Source organism: Muscardinus avellanarius (assembly GCF_963383645.1).
Source record: "Muscardinus avellanarius genome assembly, chromosome: X".
NCBI classification, from domain to species: Eukaryota; Metazoa; Chordata; class Mammalia; order Rodentia; family Gliridae; genus Muscardinus; species Muscardinus avellanarius.
The window spans coordinates 99,057,634-99,084,717 of NC_137792.1; the positions used below are offsets into that span (position 1 = coordinate 99,057,634).

Consider the following 27,084-nt stretch of genomic DNA (forward strand, 5'->3'; position numbering starts at 1 on the left):
GCTGTTTCTTAACTCTTTTCAAAAGGCTCACTTTGTCCAGGTTAAAATCCAAAATTGTTTTCTTGATATTAGCTCAGAGTTAAGAGTTTTTTATTTGTTTCTATCAGTAGAGTTAGCAGCGAGTTAGCAGCTTCTGAACCTCTCGGGCAGAGAGAATGCAAAAGCCAATAACAGGTCATATATTACTAGATTGAATGAAATTAACTTTAAAAATTAATAATATTTCAAACAGTTTACAAATGAGGGCCTCAAATGGTATAGGTAGTTCCCCAGATAATTAAGGCTATAGATCTAAGAGCCCAGTTTTCTAAAGCATAGAATAATACTGAGGCAATCTAGAAAGTAGGGGTTATCCATAGAACATATTATCATCAAGGAAAAATATAACTTCATGTTATCAAAATTATCAGTAATCACATGTAATAGTCCAAACTAGTAATTTCCTGACTAAAAGTGATATGGTGGTGCCCTCTGGTGGTTGTATTGAGCATACTCCATTTATACTGCCGTATTATGAAATATAAAAAGAGCAATTGCTTTTGAGAGTATCAAAATTCGAGATCTCCACAAAGGAATTTTTATCATTGTGCTTCTGAGTACCTTCTCCTTTTTTGCCTTCAAGCACACCGGTAACAAAATAAATCCTTGAGCCCTACTCCCAGGAATTGAGCTGATACCTACAGGAATCTTGGTAAACTTGTCGGATAGGCAATGCCTGTTAAGAAATTTATATCTTGGTTCTCGACCTTAACTGGGAGGTTTTTGCACCTTCTAGTTTGGCTTTTAAATCTGTGGGTTTCTCAAAAAACCTCACCACGGCTGGCTCATTCAAGAGAGATGCAAGTATTTGTTCAAATGCAAATGACCACTGAGGCTCTTTGGGGAAAGCTAAAGGCTCTTTCTCCAGGTGGCTCTCTGCTTTCCCCTCACTGGCTCCTCCAGAATCACAGGCTGTACTAGAGATTTCTTTGGCTGCTGATGTAGGACTATGTAGTTTTCTTCCAACTTCTTCCATCCTGAGCAAAAGGCTGGTTACTACTGCAATAGCTTGATATAATGACTCTTCTTCAGGGTCCTCGTGAAATAAATTATAGAGGGTCTTTGAAAACTGAATAAATTGTGACTAGAAGACACAAAATAGAAATATAACATTTTAATATTAGATTTCAAAAATATAAAGAAAACTTAGAAGTAGTCTCCCCCATAATATTTATTTATTTTTATGTATTTTTTGCAGTACTGGGGAATGAACCCAGGGGCATAAATTGTTGAAAGCCTCACTAAATTGCCAAGGCTGGTGTTAAACCTGTGATGCCCCTGTCTCAGCCTCCCAAGTACTAGGAGAACAGGCCTGTGTCACCACATAGCTAGGATATTTCATCTAAGCACACTCACTTATTGCCTAATAGCAGTATATTATATTCAGATGAATTCCCAGAGTTTGTCTGTCATTATTAGTTCAACATTATGTGGCATTTTTTAATGTGTGGTACTGGGTACTTGAACCCAGGGGTACTCCACCTCCAAATTACATACCCAGTTCTTTTTATTCTTTGAAACTAGGGCTTGCTAAGTTCCCGAGGCTGGCTTCAATCTTCTGATCCTTCTGTCTCAGTCTTCCAAGTGCTAGAATTCTAGAGGTATGCCACCACACCCAACCAGGAGGCATTTTTAATTAGAAAGATTCCTGGATGTCCTTACATGTAAAAAATAATTCACTAATCTTAACAAAAAAGATTATGAACTAAAGGTTGAGATTAGCTGAGATGACTTCAATTTAGGGAAGAATGACCTTTGGGATTGTCTAGCAGCTCTAGGGAATCCATGTGGACATGGTTCTCTTGGCTGAGGTAGGGCCAAAGTAGAGAGAAATTAGTTGATAGGTTAATTGCTCCTACATAATCCAGACATTTCTAGAAAATATTTTTCAATTTAATAAACCAAAGCATCCTGAAATTGAATCATCCAACCAGAGAAGTTTTCTATAAACAAAAAGCAAATATAAATGGTATACTTCAGAAAAAATATATTGTAATAAATGCTTGTTTTCTTAGTCCATAGTATTTTCATTTATAATTATTTTTAAAGAAATATTTTATATTACTCATTTATAAGTACATATTCAACTATTCAAATATAATAGTCCACTGAGATATACTGAGTTCTTTGACAGTTTCATCTTGGTGAAGTTCTGGGGATCCTGAGCACCAATCAGGCTTTTTATGTCGTTGTTGGTACAGGGAATTGAACTCAGGGTGTTCTACTTCTGAGCTACACCCTCAGTTTTGTTTTATTTTTTATTTTTAAACTGGGTCTCACTAAGTTGCAGAGGGCCTTACAAATTGCTGAGGCTGGCTGCAAAATTGAGATCTTCCTGTCTTAGCCTACCAAGTACTGGGACTGCAGGTATGTACCACCATGCCAAACTTATCAACTGCATTTTAATTTTAAAAATGTAAGAACATATTCTGGCTAGATAGTATATATGAAGAAGATGAATTTAAGATCGTGCTCACAGTAGTCATTATTATTGTCTGGCAGGTTCAAATATAAGATCACTAGAAACCAAGGTCAGACCTATCTTATCAATTTCTTATTCCCAGTAACTTGCTAGGAGCTTAGCATCTTGTAGACACTAAAATGTTTTCTGGATAAAAGAATATTGCCTAGAATGCTGGAAATATTTTTTCTGTAAGTACAAATGTCATTGCAAAGGGACTATCTGAAACACTGGATGCATGTGTTAAAAAAAAAAATAATGCCGGGCGTGGTGGCGCACGCTTGTAATCCCAGTGCTTGGGAGGCAGAGACAGTTTGAAGCCAGCCTCAGTGGCTTAAGAGACCCTGTTTCCAAATAATAGTATAAAATAGATCTGGGAGTGAAACCCGGAGGTAGAAGGGTTTCCAGGAACCCCAGTACCACCAAAAAATAAAAAATAAATCATTAAATAATTTATTTCCCTTTTCCATGACCACATTTCAATATAGAAAGATGATGCACAGGTTATTTAACTATTTCTGAAACAGCACTTTAGCTCTTTTAGAGTTGGTCACACACATATTCATACAGTAAGGAAGGACCCAGTCTTTTCTGTTTAAAAATATTATACCTGATTCATTCTTGGTAAGTCCTTAATGTTTTCTTCTTTTCTGAGAAGCTCATCTTGCCATTGACTTAGGTATGCTTGGATATCAATTTTTCCTTTGCCTAATGTGAGGAATAAAACCATTTTGTAATGATTAGCCAACTCGATCTTCCCAAATCTCAAAAAGAATAATTATGATTAAAAGATATTTCACGGAGAAACAAAATTCAATCTCTTTTAATCTAAGAAATTATATAAATTTACCTATGATCAAACCCCACTGATTCTAAGAAGTCATTTACATTTAGACTAAAACTTTTATTTAGGCAAAGTTGGGGACTAAGGAAAATGTGGAGAGGAAAAATGTAATTACATTAAAACAGTATGCTCTGACTTGACAATGCAAATTTAATAGTCATTTTTTGTCATTTCCATGCATATTTATGAGTTCAAACCAGCTTCCCTATCATATTTTTAATGTGTTGATACCAAAGTGGTCTACAGTGATCCTTTTTCAAAAAATCAAGCCAGGTGTAGTGGCATCTACCTAGAATCCCAATATTTGGGAGGCTGAGACAGGAAGATTTCAGATTTGAAGGCAGACTCAGCAATTTAGCAAGATTCTCAGCAACTTAGTAAAACACTGTTTCCAAATTTAAAAAAGAAAGCCGGGCATGGTGGCGCTGGCTTGTAATCCCAGCATTCGGGAGGCTGAGACCGGAGGATGGCCGTTCGCGGACAGCCACAGCTACTTAGTGAGGCCCTCTGCAACTCAGTGAGACACGGTTTCAAAATAAAGAATAAAAAATAGGGCACGGGGTGTAGCTCGGAGGTCAAGTGCCCCTGGGTTCCATCCCCAGACCTGCAAAAAAAAAAATATATAAAAAAGAATAAAATAGGGCTGTAGGTATGGTTCTGAGCTATAATACCCCTGAGTTCAATCCCTAGTAACACACACACACACACACACACACACACACACACACACACACTATGCATTTATTCACTTAAAGAGTTTAATAAAGATGGTACTATGACTTAAATAATTATTGTAAGATATCTTGGAAACAGGGTAAAAATTGGGGAAAGTTGTGTCAGGCATGATGGGACATGTCTATAATCCTTGTACCTAGGAGGCTTAGGAGGATCACAGGTTCACAGTGAGGCCGTGTTTCAAAATAAAAAATAATAGGGCTGGGAGTATAGTTAGGGGGTAGAAATGCCCCTGGGTTCAATCTCCAGTAGCACACAAAATGGAAAGGAAAGGACTGAAAAAGAATAGAAAAGACAAGACCAGGGAAGTTGTTATATTTAAATGATGTTTAACAATTGATTAGTTTTTTTTTTCAGTATTGGAGATGGAACCCAGAGGCATTCTACTTCCGAGCTACACCTTCAGCCCTATTTTTTTATTCTTTATTTTGAAACCAGGTTTCACTGAGTTGCAGAGGGCCTAAGTAGCTGAGGCTGTCCATGAACTGCGATCCTCTGGTCTCAGTCTCCTGAATGCTGGGATTACAAGCGTGTGCCACCACACCCAGCAACAATCGATTAGTTTTTTTGAGGCACTGAGGTTGAACCTATGAGCTATACCCCCAGCCCTTTTATTTATGTCTTTATTTGTTCTGAGACATAGTCTCAGAATCCTAATAATTTGGATTATAGTTGTGTACCCCCAATACTGTTTACTTTTAACTAAATGTTATTCAAAACCGTAAAAAGAATGATAAACATTTGGAGAATGATTTGATAGCCTTTCTCAAAATATTAAATGGGTAGAAAGCCAGGCATGTTGGCACATGCTTATAATCCCAGCATTCAGGAGGCTGAGACCGGAGGATCGCAGTTCGTGGACAGCCTCAGCTACTTAGTGAGGCCCTCCGCAACTCAGTGAGACTCGGTTTCAAAATAAAGAATAAAAAATAGGGCAGGGGATCGAACGCCACTGGGTTCCATCCCCAGACCCACAAAAAATATATTAAACGGGCATAATATTTGATTCAGTATTCCTAGACTTCTTTGAATTCATCTTATCCTAAAGAAATATTTGTAATATTATCCTAAAATATAACAGTGTTGCAGCACAGCTTAAAACAAAAATATTTGGGAACAGCCCAAATGTTCATCAGTATTGAGTTAGTTATTTAAAATTTTATGATAAAAGGCTGGGCGTGGTGGCATACGCTAGTAATCCCAGCATTTGCGTGTAAGAGATGGGAGGATAGCGGTTTGTGGACAGCCTCGGCTACTTAGCAAGGCCCTTAGCTACTCAGTGAGAACCTGTTTCAAAAATAAAAAGACTAAAAAATAGGGCTGGGGGTGTAGCTCAGAGGTAGAATGCTCCTGTCTTTCATCCTTGGTACCACAAAAAAAAAAAAAACAACACATGATCAAACCAAATAATACTCTGTACCCATTAAAAAAATATAAAGTAGTTTAAATTGTGATAATGTTACATGCTGCCCATAACCTATCACAAAATTAACAATTTTTGTTGTTTTTGTTGTAGTACTGAAACCAGGGGCATTCTCTTTTTGAGGTATACCCCAGATCTTTTTTTTTTCTTCTTTATTTTTTAAACAGGGTCTCGCTAAATTACTTGAGGCTGGCCTTAAACTCGTGATCCTCATTCTCAAGTACTAGGCTGCAGGCATGCATGAGCACATGTAGCATTTAATAGAGAGAAATGTATAGATATCTTTGTGTAAGCATAGAAACAGGTCTGTAGAGGATATGAGCCCAAACTGTTTCTAGCTTTTATTTCAGGGTGGGGGTACAAAGACTATATACTGTCTGAATTTCTGTTAAAATAATTATCTATTTCTTTTGCAATTAAAAATAAATATTTATACATAGCAACCTAGTAAGACCCTGTTTCCAAACAAAAAAATAAAAAGGGCCAGGGATGTAGCTCAGAGGTAAAATGTCTCTCTGTTTAATTCTCAGTACTACACACACAAAAAAAAAATATTTCTAGCTGGGCATGGTGGCACATATCTGTAGCCCAAGTGTTTGGGAGGCTGAGATAGGAGGATCACAGACTTTAGACCAGCCTCAGAAACTGAGTGAGACCCTCATTAACATAGTAAAACAATTTCAAAACAAAAAATAAAAAAGGGATGGGGTTTAGTTTGGAAGTAGAAATGCCCTTCGATTCGATCCCTAGTGACATACACACACACACACACACACACACACACACCCCAAACAAAAACAAAAATAAATAAATAAATAATAAAATAAAAAAGGTCTGGGGGCATACTTTGAAGACAGAATGTGCCTGGGTTAAATACCTAGTGCTACTGCTGCTGCTACTACTACTACCACTACTACTGATAATAATAATAAATATTCCAATGTAATCAAAATAAATGAATATGGGTTATTTACTATCATATATAACTTCTGAGACTTTATAATGAAAAAACAATAAATGTTTAAACTAATGCAAAGGTACTGAAAGAGTTCTCAGGACAAATCTATAGCCTTTAAGAGGAATCTATTCCCCTACCACCTTGTCAGTTATTCTTGATTACAAAAGCAGTAATTTAACAAAGAAAATGATATCCCTAGATCACAGTACCTTTTTCAGGGCTGTTTTTTCTTGATTCTGTTTCCCTCTCACTTGCAGGCTTAGAAACTAGAGAAAAAAAGAAGGCAACTTTGTTAAATATTGTAAAATATTTAACAAATATCTTTAGGAAGTAAAAAAAAACCTTTCACAAAAGGCTTATAAGCATATGTTATTTTCTTTGATATAGCCAATCAATTTTAGAAGACTTGACCTTCTTGTCATTAGAAGAAAAAGTATTCAGAAACTTTCATAGGAAAAAAACCCTATGGAAATATCTATATTAAAAAAAAACTTAGAAGAAAGTATGTCAAGTATTTATTTCTGGTTGCTATTTTCTTCCTTATAACTTCATTCAAATTAAATTTTACTACTTTATTGCCAGAAAAAATAAAAAAGCATACACATACTGGGAGTCAGAAGAATGAGTTACAACTACTGAGTGTGGCTATATTTCATTGTGAAACCTTGCACAAGTTATTTCTCCCAGGGTTGTAGTGGGTTTTTTTTTTTATAAAATAAAGGGACTTGACTAGGTGATTTGTAAGTTTTCTTTAAACTTAACATTCCAATGCTTTAATATATAGTAAGCACACACATATATTAATCAGAACACATCCCTCTGCAAGACATTGCATATTTGTAAAATAAGCTCATATCACTTCCAAATTAGGTCTGGGTGACAGACTCATTCCTGTATCCTATATTTTGAGTGATGTATAACAGCTATGACCTTTAATCATCAAAGACTCAATTGTTTTCGTTGTACTTTAACATGGCACTAAAATGGTCAGGTACAGTTTAAAATTTTTAAGAAAATAAAATGTCTTTTATTCTTGAAAAATGAGAAATTTCAAAAATCAAAGCCCCTAAATACAGCTTGGCCAATCAGTTAAATATTCATGGTCTATGCTAGTGTAATGGTAATACAGAGAAGTAAAAAGTATAATGAACACAAATTTTACTAAAGTTAGCTGGATAAAGATACTATGAATAGCCCAGTGTGGCGGCGCATGCTTGTAATCCCAGCATTCGGGAGGCTGAGACAGGAGGATTCAGGTTTGTGGCCAGCCTCAGCTACTTAGTGAGGCCCTTTGCAACTCAGTGAGACCATATTTCCAAATAAAGAATAAAAAATAGGGCTGGGGGTGTAGTTTAGTGATATAATATCCCTGGCTTACATCCCCAGTACCACACATACACACACACACACACACACACACACACACACACACACACACACAAATACCATGAGTGAATCTGGTGGTGTTTGCCTGCAATCACAATACTTGGGAGGCCAAGATTGGAGGATTTCAGGTTTGAGACCAGCCTCAGTAATGTAGGGAGACTCTCAAAAAACAGTGAGAACTTGTTTCAAAACACAAAAAGGGCTGGGTGTTTAGCTCAGAGAACACCCCTGGGTTAAATTCCTCAACAAAAATCAAATAGATCTATAAAGATCTCTATAAGTAACTAATCATCTAAAGAACCATTTTCAACATGATCCACATTAGGATGTGAGACTAAAGTGCACCAATAAAATAAAATAAAAATAAAAATAGGGCTGGGATTTAGCTCAGTAGCAAAGCACTTGCCTGGCAAGTGCACTGCCCTGGGTTCAAAACAAGACAAAAAAGACCCCCCTTTAAAATTAAAAACAAATATAAACTAGCGGGAAGTGATGGGACATGACTTTACTCCCAGATACTTGCAAGGCTGAAGCAGGAGGATCAGTAGAGCCCATGTATTTGAGGCCATCCTGGCCAACACAATGAGCCTCATCTCAAAAAACAAATCAAAAAGCAGTTAAAATTTTAAGCAAATATTTACCGTGGAGCTGACTGAAATAAAGTAATTCTTCCGTGGAAATTTCATCTCCTTTTGAAGAGTCCTTAGATGTCACTTCAGTATAAGCTGGAAACATATAACCCAAATAACATTTACTAACAATGAAGGGCAAAGGTGGGGTTCGTAATCATCAGATAATTTTGTGAGCAGGAAGTTAAAGATTGTGTCAGAAAAAAATATATGTGGAAGTGATGCTGGTCTGTTGTATAGCAAACAATAAGAAGAAATTGATCTGTGCATTGTATTAATTCTCCTACTTGCCTTCAATAGTTTTATTTTAAATATACTTGTACTGGTACCTTGTAGTCTCACATCATACTGTAGTTCAGAGTGATGGTGACATCCACTTCCCCCACTCCTCTCCCTCCCCTTCTCCACACATGATATTGAGATTGGCATTGGTATTTTCGCATGTGTACATAACATCAACGGAAGTGTTTTCTTTAGTTTTTGAGAGCCATTGACAAGTTTAAAAAGAAAACCTGGCTCATGGAAGTCTCTGAGCATGCAACCTCAGCCATTTTTAAAACTTCTTCAATATAAGAAAATCATAAAATTCAGTGCTTTTCTTTACTTCCTACATGCACTTCAACAGTATATAATGTTTTCCATTTTTTGATCCCTCTTCTTATGGTGATTTGGGAGAAATACTAATCATTCTAATGGCAATGTAACTTGACAATGCAAATTCATTTATAATTAAATTATTAAGTGGTCTTTTGATTTTGTGTTTGTGTGGGGGATGTTATAGGGGGTTGAGCCCAGGGGGGAGTCTCTACATCTCAGTGACACCTAGTCCCCCTTTGTTGGAACTGGAGATTGAACCCAGGGCCATTCTAACTCCGAGCTACATACCCAGTCCTATTTTATTTTGTTTTGAAACAGGATTTCACTAAGGTGCAGAGGGCCTCACAAAGTAGCCAAGGCTGGCCATGAATCAGCGATCTTCCTATCTCAGCCTCCCAAGTACTGAGATTAGAAGTGTGTGTCACTGCACCTTGTGACACCCAGCCCTTTTTATATTTTATTTTTAAACATGATCTTGCTAAGTTGTTGAGGTTAGCCTTGAACCTGGATCTTCATGCTTTAGTCTCCCAAGTACTGGGATTACAGGTGTGTAATATGATACCTGGTTTGTCTTTTATTTTTAATTTTTTTTTGTGGTACTGGGGATGGAACCCAGGGGCACTGTACCTCCAAGCTACACCCCGGTCCTATTTTTTAGTCTTTTTTATTTTTTGAAACAGAGTGTCACTGGGTTGCAAATGGCCTTGCTAAGTAGCTGAGACTGTCCACGAACCACGATCCTCCAGTCTCCGCCTCTCAAATGCTGGGATTACAAGTGTGCACCACCATGCCTGGTTTGTCTTTTATTTTTAATACAATGTTGATTATTTGAATATAAGAAGAGTACAAGATAGATTTTAGTTTGTTTTTCTCATAAAAAACTTCATAAGTAATCTCAAAAGACTGTAAACGGCTCCCAATTTTACCTTTAGAGAAATTATGAGGAACTGCTTGTTTCATAAATTATCCTTGCTAAGCTAGTTTTGCAATGCTCCTTCAGTTTAAAGACCAAGATGTTTTGTCAAAGTAAGGATACATGGGAAAGGCAGCCTCTTAAGATCGGTGGAAAAAACTTTACATAAACTGGAATGGTGCAGGAACTTCAAGGTAATATGGTACAATAGAAAGAAAACTGAATTTTGGAGTCAGAGAGACCTGAGTTTGAATCCTAGATATGCAATTTATCAGCTGTGTTATCTCAGCAAATAATCTAATTTTTCCAACTATCAGTTTCCTTGTCTTCAAAACTGAAATGATACCTTTCAGAGATAGTACAAGATTTAAATAAAAGAAAGCACGAAAAATGAATGCCAGACAGAGCAAGTGCTTGATAAATGGTCACTTTTATTCTGTGTCCTTTCCCAAACATTTAAGTTCCCTGCTTCCTGTTCCTAATATTCTGAATAATTTGTAATATTTGGCAAGTTTGGCAGTTTGTCTAAAGTGAATCTCTATTTTAATGACAATAATAACAGCAAAAATTTAATATTATACCAGTGTTCAAATGATAGGTAATTTGTATACAAAAAATTATGGCTAAATTAATTGGCAACTAATAGAAAACTTGTAGACATATAAGTTATACTGAATCTCTTCTATAGATTTTGATATATCTACATGTATCAGCAAAAGTAGTTGGCAACATGATTTGATGGCCACAATAAAAAAATAACTATATTAAAATTTTGTTCCTGATTTTCAACTTTTCCCCATTTAGTATTATCTTGGCTTTGGGTTTAATCATATGTTGCTTTTAAGATCCTGAGGTAAGTTCCTTATATCTTATTTCTTCAGTATTTTTGCTATAAATGGGTACGGAATTAGTCAAATGTCTTTGTCTGCATCTATTTAGATGAATATGGTATTTTCCTTAGTTCTATTTATGTGATAAATTACATTTATTGACTTGTATATGTTAAACCAGCCTTGCTTCCTTGGAATAAAACCAAATTGGTCATGGCGTACAATTTTCATGATGTCGAATGTGAATCACTAATATTTTCTTATGAATTTTTGAACCTATGTTCATCAGAATTATTGGTTTGTAGCTGGGCATGGTGGCACACACTTGTAATCCCAGCATTTGGGAGGCTGAGACAGGAGGATCGAGGTTTGCAGACAGCCTCATCTACTTAGTGACTCCCTTTGCAACTCATAAGACCCTGTTTCAAAAATTAAAAAAAAATAGAGCTGGGGGTGTAGCTCAGAGGTAGAATGCCCCTGGCTTCCATCCCTGGCACCTAAAAAAATTATTGGTGTATAATATTCTTTTCTTGAGGCATCTTTATTTGTTTTTAGTATCAAGGTGTTATTGGCTTTATAGAATAAATTTGGAAGTATTCCATCTCTTTTTATAATTCATGGACTAATTTGAGGAGCATTTGGTTTAGTTCTTCAAAATCCCCCTGTAAAGAGGCCAGTGCCGGGGCCAGTGAGGCCGGGATCAGAGCCTGCTATGCGGCGTGGCCAGTGCTGGAGTCAGCAAGGCCGAGATTGGTGCCTGCCATTTGGTGAGGTCATAGCTGGAGCCAGTGAGGCCGAGATAGGAGCTAGCCTAAAGGCAAAGCTGGTGCTGGGGCCTACGAGGCTGGGATCGAAGCCTGTCACGAGGCACGGCTGGTACTGGAGCCAGTGAGGCCGGAATCAGAGTCTACCGGGTGGCCAGACCGGTGTCAGGGCCTTCAAGATTGGGATTGGAACTTGCAAAGCGGCATACACAGAGAAATATCAAAGAAAACAAAAAAAATCGAATGCTCTCCCTAATATGCAAAACTAGGAAGAAATGGGTAATAGGAGGGAATCTAGTGGAAGAAGGGGCCCTATGGAGGAGCAATTAAGGTGACCAATCAGAGGGGGATGGGATGGGGAAAGATAGAATCTCTTTAAAGCACATGATGTGCATAAATATATCAATGTTAAACACTAAATCAAGCATGGGATTGAGGGAGGGGGAGGGAATGGGATGGAGATTGGATAAAGGTTGATTGGATGATGTGTACTTGGATATCCTAACAAGTCTTGTAATCCATTGTGATGTTTGACTACAATGCACCAATAAAAATATAGTTAAAAATGTACTGAATGAAGATTAACTAAAAAAAAAATAAAGTCTTCCTGCAAAATCAGGAACGACACAAGGATGCCCACTATTACAACTCCTATTCTATACAGTACTTGAAGTTCTTGTCAGAATAATAAGGCAAAAGAAGGAAATGAAATGAAAATAAACTGGGAAGCAAGAACTGAAATTTCCTGTTTTCAGATAACACGATTTAATACTTAGAAGACAAAAAACTCAACCAGAAGCCTCTTAGAGGTGATAAATTCAGTAAAGTAGCCATATATAAAATCATTAGCTTTTCTATACACTAACAACAAATGCACTGAAAAAGAAATCTAGAAAACAATTCCATTTACAGTAGCCTCAAAAAATACTTAGGAATAAATCTAGCCAAGGAGGCAAAAGACCTCTACAATGAAAATCATAAAACACTAAAGAAAGAAATTGAAAAAGACCTTAAAAGATGAAAAACCCTCCCATGTTCTTAGACAGGCAAAATAAATATTATAAAATGGTTCTACTATCAAATGTGATCTACATATTAAATGCAATTCCAATTAAAACACCAATGCCATTCTTCACAGAGCTAGAAAAAATAATCCTAAAATTCACATGGAAGAACAAAAGATCCAGAATAGTGGAAGCAATTCTGAGCAATGAGAATCATGCTGGAGGTATCACAATACTTGATTTCAAATTATGCTACAGAGCTATAGTAACAAAAACAGCATGGTACTAACACAAAATCAGACACATAAAAACAATGAACAGAAGATACAGAAACAAATTCTGCAATTATAACCATTTGATTTCTGATGAAGGAGCCAAAAACATATGCTAGATAAAATATAGAAAAGATAGTCCTTTCAACAAATAGTGGTGGGAAAACTGAATGTCCACATGTAGAAAAATGAAATTAGAGCCCTATCTCTTACCTCGCACCAGAGTCAGATCAAGATGGATTAAAGACGTAGAAATGAGACCAGAAACTTTGCATTTACTAAAAGAGGGCATAGTACCAACTCTTCAACATATAGGCACTGCTAAGCGACTTCCTCAATAAGACATTCAAAGCTCAGGAAATAAAACTGAGAATCAATAAATGGGATGGCATCAAGTTGAAAAGCTTCTGTGCCACAAAGAAAACCATAAACTGTCTGAATAAAGAACCTATAGGCCGGGCATGGTGGCGCATGCTTGTAAACCCTGCGCTTGGGAGGCTGAGACAGGAGGATCGCACGGGTTTGAAGCCAGCCTCAGCTACTTAGTGAGGCTTTCAGCAACTTAGGGAGGCCCTGTTTCCAAATAAAATATTAAAAAGGTCTGGGAGTATAGCCCGGAGGTAGAAAGCCTCTGGGTCCTACCCCCAGTACCACCAAAAAAAAAAAAAAAAAGACAGAACATATAGGATAGAAGAAAATCTTTGCTAGCTACTCCTCCAATAGAGGACATATATTTACAATATATAAATAACTTTTAAAAACCTAACACTAAAATGTAACAACCAGACCCAAAATGGGAAACTGAATTGAACAGATACTTCTCACAAGAAGAAATACAAGTGGTCAATAAATGTATACCAAAAAAGTTTAACATCATTCACAATCAGGAAAATGCAAATCAAAACTATACTGAGATTCCATCTAACTCCTATTAGAATGGTAATCATAAAAATACAAACAATAATAAATTCTGGCAAGGATGTGAGGAAGTAGGAAGTCATATACACTGTTGGTAGGACTTAACATTAGCAGCACAACCACTATGGAGATCAATATGGAGGTAACTCAAGACTAGGTGAGGAACCACCATATGACCCAGCTATACCACTCCTAGGTATCTTTCAAAAAGAAATAGAATACTATAGTGATACATGCATATTCATGTTTATAGCAGCACAAAAACCAAATTATGGAACTATTCTAGGTGTCTGTCAACAGATGAATAGATAACAAAAATGTAGATCATATATGCAATGGAATTTTTCTCAGCTATAAAAACAATAAAATTATGTCATTTGCAAGAAAATGGATGGAGCTAGAGAATATTATGCTAAGTGAGACCACCCAGTCTCAAAGTCAAGGGTCCAACATTTTCTTTCATACATGGAAGTTAGAGAGAATATAGAAAACAGTAGAGACTTTAGATATTTGAGGACAGTGAACAGTAGAACAGTAGAAGGGTATAGAGAAAGTTCAGGAGGAGGAAAGGAAGAACTGATGAAAAAACAACTCACCAAGACCTGTGTCAATGTTTGTATGACTTTGAATGTCATTATGATATATAATTACAAAGTATCAACAAAAGTATTAAGAAGAAAATCTTATTATTTGTTAAAACAGAATCATATCTGTATAATACTAGTTAAATCAACTCCTGTTTTACATCATTCAAGACTATTAGGTTCAGCTGAGTGTGGTGGTACACACCTATAATCCCATGACTTGGGAGGCTGAGACAGGAGAATCAAAGATTTGAGGCAAACCTCAGCAATTTAGTGAGGCTCTGTTTAAAAATTTAAGAAAAGCTCAAGGTGTAAGTTGGAAAAATAATGATCCTGGCTTCCATCCCTAGTACCAAAATAAAAACAAAAACAAAAGACTATTAAAACTTTTATCTGAGCTAAGATGTCTATTAATAGATGAATGGATTACAAAACTATGGTATATGTTTATGGTATATGTATACACAACAGAATTTTACTCAATTATAGGGAAATGGATGGAACTGGAAAACATTATGCTAAGTGAGATTATTCATTCACAAAAATAGAAATTAGATGCTCTCCCTAATATGTGGAAGCTAGGAAAAATGGATCATAGGAAGAACTCTAGATTATGAAGAAGAAACTATAGATGAGCAAATAAGGTGACCTAACTGAGGAGGATGAGAGGGGGAAGAGGGAAATTCCCTAATGTATATAATGTACATTCACAAACATTAAAAGTCAATCACTAAGCCAAACATGAGAAGGAGGGAGGGGGTAGGGAATGGGGGTAGGAATTGGGTAAGGGCTAATTGAGTGTACTCCATTAAAATGTATGACCACAATGCACCAATAAGAAAATTTAAAAAACCCTCTTACCTGGAGGAATATGCAGCTTAAAAAGCAACTTAAGTTTCTCAGTAAAACTTCCATTGTACATTATGTCTGTTCAATAAAATGCAATTGGACATAGTTATGTACACAAAAACATTCAAAAAATTCCATTAACACAGATTAATTAAAATATATACTAGCCAGGAATTAGAATTCAGAAACATTCTATTGTTTTAACAGTTAAGCAACCACCCGGTCAGCCAGATTCTCTCCTTTAAAAATATAAGCAATGTCGGGCGTGGTGGCGCACGCTTGTAATCCCAGCATTCGGGAGGCTGAGACGGGAGGATCCTGGTTTGCAGACAGCCTCAGCTACTTAGTGAGGCCCTGTGCAACTCAGTGAGACCCAGTTTCAAAATAAAGAATAAAAAATAGGGCAGGGGATGTAGCTCGGATGTTGAATGCCCGTGGGTTCCATCCCTAGACCCACAAAAATAAAATAAAATAAAAAATAAAAGTATAAGCAAAATGTTCTATCAGAGGAATAAAATATTCTCCTGACCATGTAGCTCCTTTTCCCCAATTTTGAGATTTCTATTTTCTTTTGAATGAGGCCTCAAGCCTCATTTGAGGAAGGAACTATTTGCTGCTTAAGGGGAATCAGTGATAAGAAAACATTTCCGGGAGTCAGGAGGGGTGGTGCACTTGTAATCCCAGTACTTGGGAGACTGACAGAGGGACACAGGAGGATGGCAGATTCACAGACACCCTCAGCTACTTCGTGAGGCCCTCTGCAAGGTAGTGATACCCTGTAAAATAAAGAATAAAAAATAGGGCTGGGGGTATAGCTCAGACATGGAATGCCCCTGGGTTCAATCCCCAGTATGAGAGAGAGGAAGAGAGGAAGAGAGGGAGAGAGGGAGAGGGAGAGGGAGAGGGAGGGAGAGAGAGAGAGGGGGGGGGAGGGGAGGGGAGGGGAGGGGAGGGGAGGAGAGGAGAGAGAGAGGAGAGAGGAGAGAGAGGGAAGGAAGGAAGAAAGGGAGAGAGGGAGGGAGGGAGGGAGGAAGGAAGGAAGGAAGGAAGGAAGGAAGGAAGGAAGGAAGGAAGGAAGGGCAAACATTGCTGGGGAGTCTGGAAAAAAGATAAAATGTATAGGCACAACATATTGATTATCCATAACAACGTGTTTATTGGATATTTCTCTACCACTCTTCTAGGCTATTTGGCCTGGTTTCTAATGAAAGGGGCAGAACTTTGTGCACTTGAGTGTGGGAAAATTGGAACATTCTCTTCTTTCATGTTAACCATTAAAATATATACATCTAAAATCTTGCCTTTCTGAGTGGCTTGGGACAAAATGAGATCAATATACTTAGGTTTAGCAACAAACACAGAAAAAGGCTCAGTGTTTACTAACACTTGGAATAAAATAACCCAGGGTGATATAATCTAAACTGGCAATAAGCAGTATTAACTATTTCATATGGTACATTAATTTTTTGCTGAAAACACTATTGGACATGAGCCTACCAATTGTAGAAGAGAATTCTTTGAAGTTTATAAGGCAATCAGAGTTTTCATCCAATAATCTGAATGTCCACAAAGCTAGTGAGTCTCTGTTTGCAGAATGAGCCCAGGGACTCAATAAGTGATATAACACTCTGAACTGCTGGCAGTCAATCTGATACTGTTCCAAATATGGCAGACTGGGGTCATGGTGCTTCAATTCTGGAGAACTCATACGCCAGTAACAAGATAAAAACAGCTCCTTCTATTAAAAACAAACAAGAAAAGTCATTAAATCAGAAAAAATGATTGCAGAAGTTTTTCTCTTTTAAACATGTCTGCTAAAAAGAGATAAACAATACTTATGGGCAGTTTTGATAAGATTCTGCCAAAAGAACATTATTTTTCATTTTAAAAAGAATAAAGGTACCTTAAAGATGCCATAAAGTTCATCCAATTCTTGAAGGCTCAATTTCACATCTTGGGACACCACACGCAACTTTAAAAAGAGTACAAGCAATTTAGAACTTAGAATTCAACACTAAGGCATAGAAATTCTCTTCAAATCCAACAGTATCCCTCTGCCAGAAGAAAATATTTTTTAACTCTAGTAAAATAATAAAAGGTAAATGTACCTATTTACTCCTTTTAAAAGTATTACGTACTGGCAGCCAAGCAGAGCAGTGGGTGAAATAATGGCCTCTAGCTGATTTGCTCAAAAAGGAGAAACCTTTGTACTTAAAAAAGACAATATATGATCCGCTGCCTTTAAAAAAAAAGTATTACGTAGATTAATTACAGTTGAATTCTACTCTGATATGTACTTTGACAGTCATTTCTTTATACCTAGAAATCAGTGCTAAAGGACAGCCACTTAATGTCTATAAATACAAGCAACAGTATTCTAAGCCTCATTACATATATTCTTCTCTTGCTCCATAGGTAATGTGTCATCAGGCAAGACTGCCACTTAATACTTCAAAGACATCAGGAGATAAGCATTTCTCTCTATGCGAAAGAACACCAAGAAAAAATAAGCTTAGAAAATATGTAATTTTACCCTATTCTATAAAGAATAAGCACTAATGACACAGACATTATGGTATTTAAGCAATTTAAAAGCAAGAGTAAATATCCCACAAAAATAGAATAATAAAATAAAACTTTAAAAAACAAGCAGATTCTGCCGAGTGTGGTGGTGCATGCTTGTAAGGAGGTGGACACAGGAGGATCACACAGGTTCAAAGCCAGCTGTGCTGGCTTTTAAGAGACCCTGTTTCCAAAAATAAAATAGGTCTGGGATTGTAGCCCAGAGGTAGAAGGGCTTCCAGGAACCCCAGTACCACCAAAAAAGAAAAAAAAAGAAAAAAAGAAAAAGAAACAAGCAGACTCAACACATAAACTAATGTTAATTGAAAAGTGTAAATAGACCAATCTTTGGCAAGCGTGACAAAGGAAATCAAAAAGAAGCATCATTGAGAAGAAAAGGGTATTATAAGCATGTATATGCAGGTCATAAAAGTACCCAGCACATACAAGGTAGTAGTAAATATCTGCTGAATGAATTCCATAAACTTTATACCAATATATTTGAAAATCTAGACAGAAAGATAATTCCCTAGGAAAATAAAATGACCCAAACTAACTCAGTGATACAAGTAAATTTGAATAACAGGAATTGGGTGGGAATTGGGTAGGGGTTAAATTGGTGATGTGCATATGTATGTCCACACAAGTTTTTTTTACCCCAATATGATGTATGAATATAATGCATGAATAAAAAATTTTAAAAAATGAAAAGGCAATAAAATTCTGCCTCCCATCAAAAGGCAGCAGACCCAGATGATTTTATAGGGATGTTTGTGCAAACTTTCAAGTAATAGATACTTCATATGTGATGTAAACTATTTAAAAACATAGAAAAATTAAGTTTATTACAAAATTCATTCTAGGACATAAGCACAATGGGCATGAAACTAAAGTTAGTACACACACAAACATGCACACACACACACACACATACACTTTAGAACATAGATGCAAAGAACCTACTTATCAAAACTATCAAAGAAAAATATTAAAAATATATAATGGTCAAAAAGGATTCAAGAATGAAAATAAAGTTTAATATCAGAAATTTTTAAATAAAGTTAACACTCAATCTTAACTTAAAATGTCCCAAACTTCTTATCCTAGAAACTGAATAAATGTCCTTAACTTGATAAAGGGCATCCTTCAGAAATCACTAACAATAAGATACTAAAAATATTCATATTAAATTCAGGAATAAGATATGGAATCCTGAGCTGATGTGGTGTAGGACTGTAATCCCAGAAATGGGGAGGCTGAGACAGGAGAATTGCAGGTTCATGGCAAACCCTGGCAATACACTGAGATCCTGTTTCAAAACAAAATATAAAAAAAGGGCTAGAGGGTGTAGCTTAGAGGCAGAATGGCCCTGGGTTCAATCACTAGCAACACACACACACACACACACACACACACACACACACACACACACACAGCCTACTTCTACTACTGCTATTATCCATTTCCTTTGATCCTACCCAATGTAATAACACACACAAAAAGAAAAAAGAGATACACAGGAAAGATCAAAACTCTAAGAATATGTTCCACATATAAATAAAATTAAAAAATAAATAAAAATATGAAAAAAAACTCTAGGAATGGAAATGATATGCTCTATTCGGAAAATTTAATAAATCCAAATGCCCAAATCATTAGCTTTGACATATATAGAAATACACAATTAGGAAATGTAAAGGAAAAACATATAATTTATTTTAGTGGTCAATTCATAAAATACATAAGAGTATAATCATCCTAACAAGAACTTTAAAAGACCTACATAATGAAAACTATAAGTGCTGACTAAAGGACATTTTAAAAAGCAAATAATTAAAATGGATAGCAAAGTGATTTTTAAAAGCCTTACAAGACTTCCAAATGGACTATAAGCCCATAGTAGTTAAAACAGTGTGGTACTGTTGCAGTAACAAAGAAATAAAGTCTAAAATATGCCCATGTATGTATTTAAGAATTTAGAATATGAAAAAGTAGAATACATTAAGGATGGACTATTTAATAATGTTTTCAGTCAGTGGGTGATTTCATTTAGAAAAAATTAACATAAGAGCCCTATCCATATGTCAAGAAAAAAATACACTCTAGGTATATTAAAGATCTGAATATTAAAATCAATACTGGTGGTATGAGCCAACTTCAGAATGAATTTTTATAATTTATTTTATTTTATTTTATTTTATTTTTGGTGGTACTGGGGATGGATTCCAGGGGCTTTCTACCCCTGGGCTATATTCCCAGATCTATTTTATATTTTTAATTAGAAACAGGGTCTCACTAAGTAGCTGAGGCTGGCTTCAAACCCATGTGATCCTCCTGTCTCAGCCTCCCAAGCATGAGGATTACAAGTGTAAGCCACCATGCCCAGCTCTATATTATTTTAAATAGGAGAAGCCCTGCTAAGTTTGACATAAAACCTTAAGCATTCTGTTAAGAAAAAAGGAAAATACCTGACTACATAAAAATTTGTAATATATATTCTGAAAGATACCATAAAGAAAATGGGGACTAAGAGGAAATATTAGGCCACAAATATAACTTATAGAGTTAATACTAATATTTGAAGAGCTCTTACAAATAGACAAGAAAAATATAAATAATACCACAGAAAAATGGGCAAACTCTGAATAGGCACTTATGAAATGAATAAGGCTAATAAAATATGTAATCACTAAAATGAAACTTGAAATAACACTTGATTATTTTAACTAGCAAATTGTCACATATTAAAATCTTTAATATCTGGTGTTAGTATATGGAAAAAAGGCATTAATATATATTATTGTTGGGGTATAATTTGGTACAAACATTTTGGCGGGTAATTTGATAGGACCTATAAAAATTTAGATGGGCATGCCCTTTTACCCAGACTCCACTATCTTAGAGAAATACTCTCATAAGGAATAAGTGTGTCTGTGTGTGTGTGTGTGTGTGGATTCTTATAGAGAGTATAATTTGTAATAGCAAACCAACACGGAGGAATAATAAATGTACATAAAATAGATAAATAAATCAGAGTATATCCATACTATGGTAAGCTATTTTGATACATGAAAATCTATATATACTAATAGGCAATGACCATGATAAACTTTTTATTGGTGCATTGTAATCATACATCTTGATGAAGTTCAGGGTGATTAAAGGCATTCAACAGCACATGCTGTGTAAGTCTCATTGTGCCCTCCCCCAATTCCCATCTTATTCCCTCCCTCACCACTCCTCCTGCTCAGCATGGTGGGTGATTGGCTTTGATAAGTTTGGTTTTTCTGTTTGTTTGTTTGTTTGTTTGCGGGTCTGGGGATGGAACCCAGGGGCATTTGACCTCCGAGCTACACCCCCTGCCCTGTTTTTTATTCTTTATTTTGAAACTAGGTCTCACTGAGTTGCAGAGGGCCTCACTAAGTAGCTGAGGCTGTCTGCGAACCGCGATCCTCCGAATGCTAGGATGACAAGCGTGCGCCACCACGCCCGGCTTTGATAAGTTTGTGTTTGTACTGCATGTCCACTGAGGTGTTTCTCTCTTCCCTCTCCCATCCCCCCTCAGTTATGTCACCTTCACTCATCTAAAGTTTCTTCCTTTGTCTGGAGTCCCTTCTATGTTTCATTTTCTCCCTAGCTTCCGCGATATATTTTAAGTGAAAAAAAGTCTCAGAACAAAGTGACTAGTATGATCTCATTAAAAAAAATTATATACGCCCTCCCCACCAACATATGCATTATGTGTGCAAATACATAGGAAAAATATCTGGAAAGCTATATACCAAATCATTTTAAGATGGTTTCTCCTGGGGTGGAATCCTTTATGATTGACATTTTTGTAATGCTTGAATTATTTTCCACAAACATAAATACAGTAACTTTTGAAATTGAATATGTAAAGTCTAAAACAAGGGGACTCGGCTAACTATGCCACAGTAACATCACTGAATTATTTAACTGAAATCTAAACCTGGAATCTTCAGAATGTTAATCTTCCTAGATTTGTATCTTTAAGGACATGGTCTTTAAGCAAATAGGTTTACGGAACAACACATGCTCATAATAAAAGATCAAAGAGTTCTGAAGAATATAAATAACATGGTAGAATTCTCCCCCTTCTAATCAGAATTTATTCACCTCACAGTCCAGAAAAACAGCTGCTTAAGGAGTCATCGATATATTAAAAAGGTGAGTACTTAAACTATTTTACAACCTATTTATTTTGCCTTGGAAAATAATATTTATTCGCAGCAATGAATATTATGCAGATCAGCTGTTCTTATTAATGCAGCACGTCACAAATAGGTTATGCTTAAATGCCTACATCCCAGATTTCAGTACTGTGCTGCAGTGATGTTGAAGGTCAAATAACACAATAAAAAAGTATATCATGGCCATTGCCTATTAGTATATAACTTATTTCCTCTCAAAAAACTGACAATAGCCTCTGCCTCCAGAAGAATTCAGCTCATTTAGTCCTTTTCATTTTATTCAAATGGAATGATATTTTTTAGAGGAAGTTAATGAAAAGGAAGTTACTCCAACTGGTTTCTCCCCGCTGAGCGAATACTCACCACATTCTGCTTTGTCGTTTCCTCTAGGGTCTGTATCACATACAACCTATTTCGACAGCGCATGCTGTGTATGTCTTCATAGCGAATGCTACCATATTTCTGCAAGAAATGATTTCGGTGCATATTCATTCATAATAAATATCCCTTCTTATAGTTGAATTTCATCAGACTCAATTCTCAGAGTCCTTGGTTCTATTTCTAGCTATTTTCCTGACTTGTTCAGTGATTTTGCAAATTTTCACCTCCCACACTTCAGTTTTTATATATATTTCACTGCCAAAAATTCCATCTACTCTGTGTCTAGACTAACAACAAGAACATTGGTAAAATTCTTAGTGCAAGAACAGAATAATTTTCACCTTCTTATACAGTGATACATATTTAAAAGTGGTCATCATTTGTGAAAACAAAAAAATTGAGTTTAACGAAAAGCAAACTGAAGTTGGGTGTGAGATTCAGACAGGATTGTATGTTCAGGGCCAGCCTCACCAACCTAGTGAAGCCCTTAGCAACCTAGCGAGACCCAGTTTCAAAATAAAAAAAAAATAAAAAAAGGACTGGGGATACAGCTTGGAGGTAGAATCTCCTGGGTTCAATCCCCAGTAGGGAAAAAAAATTGAGGCAGAGTTTATATAACCTAGGATCAGTTCATAGAACTCATTTTAAAAGTGAAGTTGGATTTTGAATTATATTTTTACTTGCATCATTATTTCACTGTTAGTATGCTACTAGAGATATAATAGATATAATATAGTATAATATGCTTTATAATCATATTCATGTTATGAAAACTATGTTTTATAATCATATTTATATGAAAAACTTACCTCATTGGACTCACGAATCAAATCTGTAATATCCACTCTAACATGACTGCTTTTTTCATTATTCACATTTGAACCTTGCTGGACACTTGAAGGCAATGGGCTATCCTTATTAGTGACATTGTCAAAGAACCTGTCCAAAAGTGACAATAATACAAGAATTAGTGGAACTAAAATTGTTAAAGCTGAAAAAATGACAGTTAATTTCTCCCTAGCTAGTCAGAGGTAAATTTCAACTGAGAAGACAATGGAAAGTCTTATGAAAAGGTGGGATTAGAAAGACATCTGATAGGAAGAAAAGGATAGAGACAAAATCATCTTTGGCTGGGTAGGAAAGCATGAACAAAACAGACTCAGTACATACTCAGCAAACACTACACAACCCATTAATAATGGAATATAGCATGTGTAGAGATATGTGAGGGGAAATAAGAAAGGTACACTGAAGCCTTATCACAGAGTTCTGAATGCCAGAGTGATGTTTTACATATAGCTCTCTACAGAATGGGATTTAATGTAGCATAACAATCTCTGTCAATTCAAAGTTTCATTTAACATAATATAAATATTTGTGAATGTATGTTGACACATAAAAATTCATAAATGTGCTGCAATACAAAATAACATTCATACAAAAACCACTAAGAAAATAAAGTTGAAATTAACTGACTGAAACCACATAGAAACCAGGATAATTTTTCCTACTGGATATTTATTTATTTATTTATTTATTTATTTATTTAGTGGTACTAGGGATTGAACCAAAAGGTGTTCTATTCTGAGCTACACCCATAATCCTTTTTCTTTTTTGTTTTGATACATGGTATGGCTAGTTTGGTGTGAATCTTGCTACTTGCCAAGGCTGGCCTCCACCCTCTGATCTTCCTGTCTCAAGCCTCTCAAGTACTGGGGTTACGGTGTGTGCCACTATGCCTAGCTTGTTTTTTTTTTTTAAATTATCAACTAGCCCTTTCTCTCTCAAATAACTTTTACATAGAGATATTTTATAGCTCAAACTGAGGCTACAAAAGTTCCAGCAAACTGAATTAACAGTATTAGCCTAAATGTGTAAAAAAACCTAATTGTGTATTTTCAGGTGATTTACTTATGTTACATTCTATTTGGAGACATAGGACTGGACTTTGGGCCTGCCTTTTGCATTCAACTAGTTCTGTGCCTTTGGGAAAACTGTTTGAAATTTCTAGGGCTCAGTTTCCTAGTAAAAGAAGAGGACTGAAAGTATAATCTCTCAAATCTCCTCCAGATCGACATGTTATCACTTTTACAATACCTGTTTATAGCTGTCACCGCTTCAGCATCATCTTTACATGTCAGCAGTTTGTCTAAATTATAGTCAAGTATTGCCAAGCCCAGTTGTAAAATGGCCTTTATTCCATCGTAGAAGAAACAGTCCACCACATTCACTGCACTTTCAATGGGCAGCACACTAATAAAAAGTGTGAGGAACCATGAGAGAGAAACGGAGGAAAAGAATGTCATATCAGTCATATGTTCTGTTAGCTGAGGAAGGTGATCCCTGATAAGTTCTTCAAAGACTGCCTGATCCACCAAGGCACCTAGAGAACACCAAAAGAGAAGTTTTAAAATGAACTCATCTCTTATCTCATCTCTTATCCTTAAGTTAGGAATATTAGCATCATTTCTATATTTTATACAGTTCATTTCTAATAGAGTGTTGTGCACATAAAAGTCCTTGAGAAATGCAATTCAAATGCACTTGAAGAATAACTTGAGACCTTATTATAGACAGAGACCTGTGCTAGGAACTACCATTAATGAGATGGCTTCATCTTCATAGTTTATTATCTAGTAGAACTAAAGATAAATGTACAAATAATTCTAACAAAAAGCAATACACCCAATGAATCAATGACCTACCCAAAAAACCTAGCTAATGACCTTGATTATGAAGATACAAAAGACAAATGTTCAATTTTTTCAAATAGGGGATAAGAAATCTATAAATATTTGTTGACTGAAGAAAATATATGATTAACAAAGAATTTGATTTTCCTTTCAAACTTTGCAAATATATAAATAATTAATACAAATGTGGTGGTTTTAAGAAGATTAAAATCCCCCTTCTCTCAAGAAACTATAAAATTCCTCAGTAGCTCTAGATATCTCAGATTGTTTTAGCAATATAATTATTATAAACTTAAATATAATTTAATATATTATCATTATTATAAACTTAAAATTTCCATTTTATTAAGAGAACAGGTACTTGATTTTTAAAAAGTAACATATTAAACAAATCTTTCCAACTATCCATTCAGTTCCAAAAGTTGTTGACTACTTTGATATTGATTGCATTTCTCAATATGATATTGTCTATATTTCTCAACTGAAGTCATTAATTGGATAGAATGACTGTAAAGAAACACAAGAAATGTTTCTTCTATGGTTTGAATGAGACCCTCAAATTTCATGTTTTGCAATCTTAATCCCCAAATTCATATATTAATGGTATTTGTTTTGGGGTTTTTTTTTTGGTGGTACTGGGGTTCCTGGAAACCCTTCTTCCTCCAGGTTACACTACCAGACCTATTTTTATACATTTTTATTTGTAAACAGGGTCTCTTAAGCCAGTGTGGCTGGTTTCGAACCTGCGCGATCCTCCTGTCTCCGCCTCCCAAGTGTGGGGATTACACGCGTGCGCCACCATGCTCGGCTATTAATGGTATTTGGAAGTAGAATTGTTGTGAAATGACTGAGTTATGAGGCCTTTGTCTTAATGATTATTTCATTCATGGATTATCAGATTAATAGGTTATCAAGGGAAATGCTTTGTTATAAAAGCTAGTTTTCTCTGTCATGCTTGCTCTGTCTTGTCATGTGATGCCCAATATTATGATGTAAGAAAAAGGCCTTCATCAGATGCTTGCACTAAGCAAACCTTTACAATTTTAAAACCTTTACCATTACCCAGTCTGTGGCATTTGGTTATAGGAACAGAAAATAGAGTTAGTGACATTCCATGTGTGTTTTTACCAATGATTCGGCGATTAAAATAATCAGGCAACATTCGTTCACATACAGCAACCAAAAGCCAAAAAGCTTCTTCTTCTTTTGCATACAGAAGCAACACTGAAGTTAAAATGTTCATTGCCTAAGGTTTAAAGAAAAGATGCAAAAACATAAATATTATTCAGGTAATAATTGCATTTCTTCTTCATCTATAATAGTTTTCAGCAGTAACAAAAAGAAATGAACATAATAGTGGAAACATGCAAAACAAAGTGAAGTCAAGCTAACTTTTGCCAGTAAGTCATTTTACACTGTAACATTCAAGGTACATGAAGCACTAATATCATGGATATGGAACACAATAAGTAAAATCTTGGGCTAATGGGTAATATTAATCATCACAAATCTGGAAAAATTCCACATAATTTTGAAGGATATACTAAAATTGGAAAAAACAAACTTCATCTCTATTTTCAATTACCTATAGGAAACTATGCCTTAGAAGTCAATCATCCTCCATTATGTCCAGAATTAAATATTTCTTCCCTCTATCAAATAGTATTTATTCTTTTTAGTTATCCTAATTTTGATCTGGTAGGAACTCTATGTGTTCTATATCAAATTTATTTTCATATCCTAGAGTTTCTACTTATAAAATATCATTTAGATCAGTTTTCCCCTTCCATTCTCGTTATCACTCTTTCTGATTCTTCTAGTCTTTCTTGCATACAAATATCAGATAATTACTTTTAAACAACACTGCTACATCCCTTAATATAAAGGTAATACATCTCCATGAAAATAATTTGGAAAGAATGGGAAGGTGTGAAGAATAAATTAAAACCTCTTATATACTACCTACCCAGGCATATCACCATTAACACGTTCATATATTTTTATTCAGCTTTTTTTCCTTTTTCTTCTGAT

The 27,084-nt window shown here is 35.7% G+C and overlaps 1 protein-coding gene across 1 annotated transcript in view; it reads right to left on the reverse strand.

Annotated features, from left to right (window-relative positions):
* Positions 1-727: 727 nt before the first annotated feature.
* The window catches only part of TBC1D8B (TBC1 domain family member 8B), a gene marked incomplete at both ends in the record, with an annotated part of 77,834 nt that continues 51,477 nt past the window's right edge, over positions 728-27,084 (reverse strand). Inside the window, 11 exons of the mRNA XM_080719406.1 lie at positions 728-1,123; positions 3,111-3,208; positions 6,670-6,726; positions 8,488-8,571; positions 15,219-15,284; positions 16,704-16,944; positions 17,110-17,178; positions 22,343-22,441; positions 23,170-23,299; positions 24,458-24,743; positions 26,182-26,299. Coding sequence (XP_080575532.1) covers positions 728-1,123; positions 3,111-3,208; positions 6,670-6,726; positions 8,488-8,571; positions 15,219-15,284; positions 16,704-16,944; positions 17,110-17,178; positions 22,343-22,441; positions 23,170-23,299; positions 24,458-24,743; positions 26,182-26,299 — 1,644 coding nt within the window. The remainder of the gene's footprint in view (positions 1,124-3,110; positions 3,209-6,669; positions 6,727-8,487; positions 8,572-15,218; positions 15,285-16,703; positions 16,945-17,109; positions 17,179-22,342; positions 22,442-23,169; positions 23,300-24,457; positions 24,744-26,181; positions 26,300-27,084) is intronic.